General features: G+C 36.0%; 2 protein-coding genes across 2 annotated transcripts in view; both read right to left on the minus strand.

The window, feature by feature from the left end:
- Positions 1–726: 726 nt before the first annotated feature.
- On the minus strand, positions 727–4471 carry rpl37a (ribosomal protein L37a). The gene is made up of 4 exons (XM_059528878.1): positions 4353–4471; positions 1107–1235; positions 940–1022; positions 727–860 (listed from the first exon to the last, which is right to left on the minus strand). Exons 1-4 carry the CDS (start codon positions 4353–4355, stop codon positions 797–799), a joined length of 279 nt encoding a protein of 92 aa, XP_059384861.1. The 5' UTR covers positions 4356–4471; the 3' UTR covers positions 727–796.
- A 706-nt stretch (positions 4472–5177) lies between these two features.
- The window catches only part of pfklb (phosphofructokinase, liver b), a 15577-nt gene continuing 9932 nt past the window's right edge, over positions 5178–10822 (minus strand). The window contains exons 13-22 of the mRNA XM_059529974.1: positions 10757–10822; positions 10604–10674; positions 9786–9873; positions 9398–9550; positions 9155–9319; positions 8226–8287; positions 8003–8114; positions 7806–7905; positions 6602–6707; positions 5178–5787 (exon numbers count right to left, since the gene is read on the minus strand). The exon at positions 10757–10822 is cut by the window's right edge and continues 81 nt beyond it. Coding sequence (XP_059385957.1) covers positions 5640–5787; positions 6602–6707; positions 7806–7905; positions 8003–8114; positions 8226–8287; positions 9155–9319; positions 9398–9550; positions 9786–9873; positions 10604–10674; positions 10757–10822 — 1071 coding nt within the window. The 3' untranslated portion in view covers positions 5178–5639. The remainder of the gene's footprint in view (positions 5788–6601; positions 6708–7805; positions 7906–8002; positions 8115–8225; positions 8288–9154; positions 9320–9397; positions 9551–9785; positions 9874–10603; positions 10675–10756) is intronic.

Here is a 10822-nt window from a genome sequence, read left to right on the forward strand (position 1 = left end):
TAGTAGCGGCCGTGTGAATGACTCGCTCAATTGACTCGGTTCGTTCGATCAGCTTCTCTCCGTGCCTTCATACTGAACCAAATACACTCTGGCCTTGGATGATTATAATTTACTAAACCTAAATCCATAAAATAATTTTTGTTGCTTGTTGCTTTTTTGTAATAAACTTAAACTGAAATAAAATCTAACAAAAATGTTCCAAGGCTACATTTCTAGATTTTATTTAGTTTAACTTTATGCACTAAAATAAAAACCATATACGCACACACACATGCATATAATAAAATGACAAAAAAAAGTATTTAAAAAATAAATTACATTTTAAAATAATAATAAAAATATACTTTTATTCAGCTAGCTTCCATGACAACAATTTTTTATTTTTGTTATGAGTTGAAGCTGATCTCTGGTTGCGGTTCATACAAATTACAATTAATGGCAAAATAAACTGATTTTCCTGCTGACAAAAATTAGAAATAACGGACTTAAAACCATTTTTTGTTGGTGGAAATACTAACATTCTAAGACTTTTACACACACACATAATTAAATACGTAAATAAAGGTTATGGAAACTCAACTGGTTATACACAATTGTCCAGTCCTGAAACTGGAATTAAAATCCCCTTCCATTCCCAGCTGATTCCCATTCCGTGATCATGTGATCGGAGTTCTGACAGCTAAAGCACACTCGAGCTCGATCATGAAAGACAGACAGAAGCAAAGATCCGGCTCAAGACTCAGGTTTATTATTATGGGATGTTCCAGCGAGCCACAGGGTGATGTGAACACACGGTCTACTGGTCCTTCAGCTCCCTCAGACGCTTGATGGCAGATTTGACCGTGACGGCTGACGTGGTGCTGCGGGACAGAACGCACACATTAGACCATCGTTAATTAGACTGAGCTCTCGTTAAGGAGTCATGGGGTTCAGTCTCACTTGTACGTCCAGGCGCCTCCAGCTACGGTCTTCATGCAGGAGCCACAGTGCCAGATCCCTACAGCCTTCCTCTTCATCTTGGTCTGGACAGAGACAGAAACCTCAGCCTCACAGAACACTCGTCTCCTCATCCAAGCCAAGCCTGTGTGTGTGTGTGTGTGTCTCACCTTGCCGCAGAAGGAGCAGGTGTATTTGGCGTGCTGGCTGATCTCGATCTTCTTCACCATCTTCCTCAACGACGCTCCGTAACGAGTGCCATACTTCCCCACAATCCCCACCTTCTTGGTGCGCTTGGCCTGAGCGGGAAAACCAAACATTTCAATAAATCCAGAGTGTTTCATAATAGAGAGAGAGATGAGAACGAGGGGGTTGAGCTCCTGAACACTTTGAACGAGAGTCATGCGCATCACAGAAGCTTATTTACAACACAGCATATAAAATACAAATAAAAACTCACTTTGACTTTTCTCGTAATTGTAAGATATAAACTGAATCGAAAGGGAATTGTGAGAATGATAACTTTTATTAGTTTGACTCCAACATGACAGAAACAAGTTTCCTTAACTATAATGGAGAAAAATCATAAAAATAAGTATTTTCAATTTGTGAATTGAAAAAAAAGTGTCAAAACACACAGATTGAGTTGCAATTATTTTTTTTCAATAGCGAAAAAAACCTAACTTCCGCTAACATTAACAACGCATCTTCAGCATTTATTAAACTTGTTTCATGTTAATGCTTACTAATGCATTATTAAAATGTTGATGATAGCTAATGCACTGTGCACTGACAATGCAAGATTAATAAATACTGTAATAAATGTATTGTTCATGTTAATTAACTAATAGCACCTTGTTGTAAAATGTAACCCTTATTTCATTCTGTGACAGAAAAAAACTCTGAAAATAGCAATAAAAGTCTGATATTTGAGATAAACTCAGGATTACGAGGAAAAACAACCTGAACTTAACCACATCACTAACGATTTACTTGGTTTCTTGTATTCTAGTTTACGTAATCCGATTCTAAAACATAAATGCATTAGATTAAATTACATTTTAAACACTCGTAATCAGACTAGTTACTTTATGGATTACTTAGTCACAATTCTCCCCAATTCATATTTTAAATATTGCACCGCATCAACTAGCGATGAACATAATCATCAGAATTATAACCCAGAGGGTTATTTACTAGGGATGCACCGAATATTCGGCCACCGAAAATTTTCGGCCGAAAATGGCCAAAAAGTGCATTTTCGGTTTTCGGCCGAAACACTTTTATAACCGAAACAACACGGCCGAAATGTTATGATGACGCAAACAGAAACCGCGACCTGCACGTGCACCTGCATAGCGCAGACCACGAGCTCCCCGCGTCATTCACTTCACACCAGTGGGTCTTAATAGAGAACATTCTCTCTATTCTTATTCCTTTATTCGCAGCACTAAAGCGTCTCCTAACAAAGAGATTGAGACGGACCACGAAGTGAAAACAAAGAAAAGTACAGTCTTATAGAGTCTGTTAGCACACGTCTCACTGAGATCTTTTCGGATCCTCCGCACTTCATCGCGAATGTGCTTGATCCGCGTTATAAAGACCATTACTTGGACGCGGAAATATGGCAGAGCACACGAGAAATGCTCCAGGCCGCGCTGGATGCGGAGAACCCGCGTGGAGACGGAGAAGCGCCAAGCGCAGGAGACTGAGATCAGAGCGCAAAAAAAAAAAAGACTCGTCTCTGCATATATAATACACACACATATACATATACATGCATAATATCAGATTGTAGCCATATTTCTGCTAGATTTTTTGCTAGATTTCTGCTTTAATTTGATAAAAATGTTTATTTATGCCCTGGCCCTATTTAAATACACTCTCTCAAATATTTCTCAAATGTCAGGCAGATGACAAGCTCAACTGCTCAACAGCTAGATGGTTATCTGTCTGAAGTCCCCATCCCCAGAAGTGATAACAGTCTTGCCTACTGGAGAAGTAATGCACTTTCTAGTACTACAGAGAAAAATTTCAAATGCTCTTCACCTAAATGCACTTTTTATGAGAGAACAGTTCATTTTAAAACCTTTCTGCAGGCCAGTAGGCCTGTACATTATTATTTAATATACAGATGAGTGGGATTAAATTTTAGTTTGAATTTTATTTTATACTGTGCATTGTTGCAATGTGCTTAATAAATATTTGCATAATTTGTAATTATGCATTTTTATGTTTTTTTATAATTTATGTAATTGTAATTATCTTTGAAACTTTAATATTAATTTATGCAATTGCAATGTTTTAATTTTAGTAAAGTTAGTACACGGTCATAGCAATAAATGCAATGGTACTAATAATTGGGATAATTTCTTTCGGTGTTTCGGTTTCGGTTTTCGGCCTTGGTTTTCTCTTTTTCGGTTTTCGGTTTCGGCCAAGAATTTTCATTTCGGTGCATCCCTATTATTTACTGTATTTTCCGGACTATAAGTCGCACTTTTTTTTCATAGTTTGGCTGGTCCTGCGACTTATAGTCAGGTGCGACTTATTTATCAAAATTAATTTGACATGAACCAATAGAAAACATTACATAGAGCGCCCTCTCGCGGCTGTAGACGGTAATGTTTTCTCTTGGTTCTAAATAAATGCGACATAGTCCAGTGCGACTTTTATGTTTTTTTCCTCATCATGACGTATTTTTGGACTGATGCGACTTATACTCAGGTACGACTTATAGTCCGAAAAATACCCATCTATTTCAGTCTTTGAAAGGCTATTGCCTTCCAAACGCATTAAATTTCACATTTTCACCAACTTTTTAACATCTCTTTCAGCAGGTATATTTACTTGTAAAATAAGTATTTTAATAATTAAGCATCAGCTTTGATTGTTCGCGGTTCTCGGATGTTGGTAAATCGTCGCACGATACTAACTTACGTTACATTTTTTGACATGTAACGTTACGTTAATTTGAAATCATTAACGGACGACAATTACATTATTATTAATCAGCACATTAGGAGTTTACTGAGGGAAAAGTTGTAGTAAAGAGTCAGTTAACGGTGAGAATCTCTCCCTACAGGAATCAAAATCATGTTTTAAAACAGTTTCTAGCTCAATTCAGTCCCGGATCTCCACACAGTCTGCGTACGGTGTTATTACTGTCGAAAACAGCTTATCACGGGGTAAAAAACGCGGTTTGATCACGGATGTCGCGATTTAACTCAGTGTTTTGACTCTGACAGGAACGAGCACAACAAGGACGTTTAATGTCGATCTCATCGCGTGTGTGAACAAATACAGCACCGATGATGCTGAATCCCCTCATCCAAACATCGACTAACCAGAAGAGTGAGGTTTTTTGAAGGAGAAAGAGGAGATTAGAGAAGATTCGGCTCTCGGGACGAAACACTCACCATTGTAGCAGAAGAGCTGCGGGTCCAAAAGAGACCGAGCGACTGCGCATGCGCGGCTTACCAGCGCGGCCACTGACGCATTCTGGGATACCGGAGGACCAACTCCGCAGCGCAGAACACTCTTAATAATAATAATAATTGTTATAATAATAATAAGTTACAAATTTGTGTGCATGAATAACATAATTACTATGTATTGTGTTATTATTTCCTTAAATCACTTAAAAACAATAGTAAATTAATACATTTATTTATTATTATTCATATTATTTAAATTAATTATATTATTTGTAAAATAAAATAATTATAGAATTGAATTGATCATAGCGTATTATGTGTCAAATAACTTAATGTAATTATAATTAAAATAATCAATAACTAAAAGTCATGTTTTCTCTTTATGAATTTATAATGGTTTAGTAAAAGTATAATTACAAATATTAATAAAATAATTTAACTTCATTATATATAAATATATATATAGTAATATTACAAGTATTGTTTATATTAAAAAAATATTTTAGTTTCAGTAAAAACAAAAATAAATTTAAGTTTAAACTATGCACATATATTTAATTAGTAGCATTACTTACATATTGTTAAATTATTTATATTATTACTAGTATTATTTACCTTTATACAATTCATATTATATAATAAAATAATTGTATGATTTATGTAATATATATATATATACACTTATCTAACGTATGATATTATATTTATAATGTACAAATAAATATTTAAAATGTATACAATTTAACATGTCTCTATGAATTTATGCTGCTTAAGCAATATAATTCACATTCAAAATAAAACCATTCATTGTTAATCAGCAGGAAATCTATCGTTTTATTAATCACTGAAGCAAATCTTTACTTTATTATATTCATCTGTAAACATGAACTCAGGGTAAAAAAGGGCAGCATTTCTACAGGTCAGTTCAGAGAAGCTCAATAATTCAGTACAAACATGCAAACAAGCTAATTATAGAGAAAAAGATTCTTGTACACAAACTCGAAATATAAAGATGGACATAATGTGACGGGAGTATTACAACAGAAAAAGGAATAGATAGAAGACAAAGGCACGAACACAACATCTGTTCTGTCACATTTGCTCATGAATGTCAGGGTGTTAATAACGGTGTTTAATGATTGGCTCAGGTGTTTCGAGGGTTAATGACTCTTCTGGAGAGAGAGAGAGAGAGAGAGAGACAGAGAGAGACAGAGTGAGAGACAGAGAGAGAGAGAGAGAGAGAGAGAGAGAGAGAGAGACAGCAGCTGTTCAGAAGCCAGTCTCCACGCTGAGCGAGCGGCGCGTCACATGTTCGATCTCGCCCGTCACGTACTCGTTGAAATTGGTCTGATATTTGGCCAACATCTTGAGCATGGGACGCAGGTTCAGCCACCACTGCTCCTTCGGCATCCGGTGTCTGCACACACACACACACACACAACTCAGCGTCTGATGGAGAAGTGTGTTAGAAACAAGGTTCTTCGGCTCATTTATTTGATCAAAAATACTGTAAAAATAGTGAAATATTATTCTAAAGTAAAACATCTGTTTTCTGTGTGAATCTGTTAAAGTGTAATTTATTTCTGTGATGCTCCGCTGTATTTTCAGCATCATTCCTCCAGTCTTCAGTGTCACATGATCTTCAGAGATCATTGTAGTATGCTGACGAAGTACTAGTTTTATTTATCAAGGATTCATTAAATTGATCAGAAGTGACAGTTAAGACGTTCATAGTGTTACAGTGATTTCTATAGCTGTGAACTTTCTAATCATCTGTGAATAATGAAAAAATAAAATGCATGTTTCCACAAAAATATCATGCAGCACGACGGTTTCCAACATTGATAATCAGAAATGTCTCCAACAAGATGACACTGAAGACTGGAGGAATGATGCTGAAAATACAGCGGAGCATCACAGAAATACATGACACTTTAACACAGATTCACACAGAAAACAGATGTTTTACATTAGAATAATATTTTCCTATTTTTACAGTATTTCTGATCAAATAAACACAGCCTCAGTGAGCAGAAGAGGCTTCTTTCTGAAACATTACAAATTCAAATTAGTCCAGATTTCTGAGCATTAGTTATAAATGCAGTACATCATGCATTTTCAAACATAGCCATTATATTATTCTGAACATAAAATGCTATCTGTAAGCATGATATTATAATGAGCTCCTGGCTGTGGTTAATTATTCATGAGGCGAGTCATGTGACTCTTACTCGAAGTCTGTGTGTGCTTTGAGTTCGGTGACTGGGCTGAAGGACATCACTTTCTTCTTCATGCCGATCACACAAGCTGTATCTGGAGCGTTCGCAAACACACGGCCTGCGATTCACAAACATTACATTAGATCATTCATTCCTTCATTTCAATCTGTTTCAAGTTACACTTATTCAGATATATTAGTATTTGTTATAGAAATCCATCTGCAAAAAACACCAGTTAATTCTGGATTATACACATTAATTGGATTATATTTTAAACAGCGTGATTTTAGTATTATTTTTACTGTCATAATATTTAATAATATTTTTAGTTTTCATTTTTAGTTTACATTTTAGTATTTTTGTTGTGCTTTTATCATTTTTAGTTTTTTTTAATATTCATTTATATTTAAATCAGTTTTAGTAAATAAGTTCCGTGCTCGTGTCATTTTTATTCTTTTTTAATATTTCATTTATTTCAGTTTAAGTTCTAGTAATTTTATGTGATTGTATCATTTTTATATTAAAAAATATATATTTATATTTATCTTTCAATTAGATTTTTTTCAGTTTTAGTTTGTTAGGTTGTTTTAGAATTTTAGAAATATTTCTATTTAGCTCTCATTTTTATCTTTACTTTATTAACATTTTATTTTAGTTCTTAATATTTTTGTTTAGCTTTCGTTTATATTTTTCACAGTTAAAATTTTAGTTAATGTGTTTCATGTTTTTAATATTTATATTTAGCTTTAATTGAAATTTATTTCAGGTTTAGCTCTAGTATTTTTGGTATGTGCATTTATCATTTGAATTATTTAAAAACATTTTATTTAGCTTTTATATATATTTTTTCAGTTTTAGTTAACCGGTTACGTGTTTTTATCATTTTTATTAGTTTTGTTTATATATGTAGCTTTAAATTATATTTATTTCAGTTTAAGTTCCAGTAATTTGTGCTTTTATCATTTCCTTTTAATTTTTAAAAACATTTAACTTTCATTTATATTTTTCTCAGTTTTACATATTTTGTTAGGTTTTATCTTTTTTTTTTATATTTCTACTTAACTCATTTTTATACACATTTCAATTTTAGTATTTTTAGTTTTAGTAAATTTTAGTTGCCAGTTTTTTTTTTTTTTTTTTTTAGGTGTGTTTCTAATTCAATAATTGTATTTTATCTCAGCTTTAACTCAAGTTGTGGAGTGAATGTGTGTCTCACCCTGTCTGTACGTGTTGTTCATCTTCTCCGTGAGCCACAGAACTGACTTCACGCCCATTTTAGTGCCAAAGTTCCTGTCAAATGGAGTGGGAACGCCGCCCTGAACACACAAAACAACACATGACGCACTGATGAACTTCTAAGTCCATCTGATTGGTCGGGGCGCTGGTCACATGATCACTAGACGGGCGTCTCACCTGCTGCAGGTGACCCAGAACATTGACCCTGCAGTCGAAGATGCCTTTGCCCTCGGCGGAGTACAGATTGTGGATGAAGTCAGTGGTGTAGTGGTTGTTACACTTCTCATTCCTGCAGAGAAGACAACGATTAGTCAACCACAGCTACATGAAGCACAGAGAGAGTGATATACAGAGCCACATCCTGAATACCCTCACAGTGATGCATTGTGGGATGTTTTACCTCAACACTAGTCCCCTCTGAATATCGTTCTTCATTTTCTCCGTCAGATGCTCCACATTCATCTGAGAGGAAATGGAAGATAACAGCACAACAGTTTTCAACATTGATAATAATCAGAAATGTTTCTTGAGCAGTAAATCATCATATTTTCATGATTTCTGAAGATCATGTGACGCTGAAGACTGGAGGAATGATGCTGAAAATACAGCGGAGCATCACAGAAATAAATTACACTTTAACACAGATTCACACAGAAAACAGCTGCTTTACTTTAGAATAATATTTCACTATTTTTACTGTATTAATGATAAGAAGTGACTCTGTGGTAGGGCTGGACGATTAATCGAAAAGTAATCTAAACCGAAATTCATAACCTCTAACCGACGTAATTTTTAATTACAGTTTCTGTACCTGAAATTTAGTTTAGTTGTATTTATTTATGATAATGCTAATTGATTTGTTTGTTCCTATCTTATTACTGACTGTTTACTTGTCTTTAACACTTTAATATTTGACATTTATATTCATCTAGTTGCTTTTGCTATGGTATTTATTTAATCACAGGCAAAATTCCTCTTGCAGTGTTTTGTAGGCTGCTGATTTTTGCTCATGTTATTCAGCTGCAACAGAATGCTTTGTAAAAATGTTTGACTTTTGGAATCGAACTAGGAATCGATAGGAATCGGAATCGATAAAATTCGATAAACGATACCCAACCCTAGTAAGAAATGTTACGAACACAGATAAAATAACTGCTGATAGTCAATCATATTTACAGTACAAACCTTGTCAGTGAACTATGAGGGCAAAAAAATAAAACAGAAAACAAAATAATCGTTCAATAATCGTAATCGAGGTAAAATGTTCAATTAATCGAGGTTTTGATTTTAGGCCATAATCGTCCAGCCCTAGTCTGGTTGTGGTCTTGCCTCCAGCTCGTGGATGCTGAACGGCTCCTCATAGATGTAGACGGCGTCTGCTCCCACGGCGATGCCGGTGGTGGTTGCTAGGTAACCGCAGTATCCGCCCATGGTCTCCACGATGAAGACGCGGCGTTTGGTTCCAGACGCAGACTGCTTGATTTTGTCGCAGCTCTGAGCAGACCGACAGAAAGCTGATATCAGACTCAGGACTGACCCGTGATCAGGTGTGTGTCAGCGAGCGTCTCTCACCTCCATCGCGGCGTTCACAGCCGTGTCTGCTCCCAAACTGAAGTCTGTGCCCGGCACGTTGTTGCTGATGGTGGCGGGAATCACACACATGGCGATGCACAGTTCATCATAGCGGCCTCGAGCCTCAACCAGCTGCAGAACTCCCTCATACGCCTGCAGGATACACACACACGGTTACTACACACACACACACACTCACATACACTCTCTTGCACACACACGCACTCGCACACATTTGCACTTGCGCACTCTTGCACACACAGATGCACACGCACTCACTTTGGCACACTCACACACACACACACACAGATGCACATGTACTCTCACTTTCACACACACACACACACACTCTTTCACTTACACACACATGAGATTCAACTCTCTGTACCTCAAATCCACCAATCACCAGCAGCGACTGTATGTTGTATTTGCCGATATTGGCCACAATGTTCTCCATGCAGGAGTTGGGAAGAGTTCTGGGCAAATATAAATACACAAACGAATGCATGAATAAATTAATAAATAATAAATAAAAGCAATCCCAACCACTGGAAAAAGTCTGTTTAAAAGTGGTTTAATGACGATATAAAACACATTTTACTTTCAATAAAATGAAAAAAAAAAAAAATGAATATATTAAATTTCATATTTATTGTTTTAATATTTAACGTTTCCGTCATAGTTTTCCCTTTTCTTTTTCAATCTACTTTTTATTAATTTTTACTTAAATTTGAGTTATTTTAGTAGCTCAAGCTAAACTAAACGAACATTTTAATTGTTACCTGGTCAACCGTCTGAAATCATTTTTAAAAACATTCCGTTTAAGTTAACATTTATTTTATTCCTAATAATGAAACATTTTTTTAATTGGTTTTAACTTTAGTTTTACTTATAAATAACTCAAATAAAAAGAAATGAAAACCACTGAGTAATCATTCTGAAGGCATGATTGAACAGTATTTGATCTCTTCAAACTAATTTCAGCCATGCATCAGAATGTGTGTTTAATATGCAAATATGAGGAGTGAGATGGACCAATGAGACCGTACTGTGGGCGGGGCTACGCCGACTAACAGAGCGGACACAGAAACCAAGCAATTTCTGAAACGTCTTGCAGCATCTGTTGTCTGATTAGGACAAAGACATCATTGTGGATAAACTGATGTGCAGCTCGAGGCTCGTGATGTTAGGACACACAGAACTGACCGTTTGGTGCCCAGCAGAGATCCTCCCTGCCCAGTCCATCCAGCCACATCATGCCAGTGAACCTCAGTGACCTGCAGGAGTGAAGCAGAGCTCAGAGAAACCTCAGACACACACACACACACACACACACACACACGTGCCAGCGGGCCTCACCGCGTCTTTGGCCAGACCCTCGAAGCCATCATGGATGGTGTAAACCCTGTGACCCTGAGCGAGTCC

Source organism: Carassius carassius, chromosome 38 (genome assembly GCF_963082965.1).
Source record: "Carassius carassius chromosome 38, fCarCar2.1, whole genome shotgun sequence".
Classification (NCBI taxonomy): Eukaryota; Metazoa; Chordata; class Actinopteri; order Cypriniformes; family Cyprinidae; genus Carassius; species Carassius carassius.

Excerpts from the sequence above, each read along its gene's own strand:
- rpl37a (XM_059528878.1), bottom strand. Across the intron at positions 1,023-1,106 it reads CCTGCTCCTTCTGCGGCAAG|ACCAAGATGAAGAGGAAGGC; the intron begins GTGAGACACACA and ends GTCTCTGTCCAG. Across the intron at positions 861-939 it reads GGAGGCGCCTGGACGTACAA|CACCACGTCAGCCGTCACGG; the intron begins GTGAGACTGAAC and ends TCTGTCCCGCAG.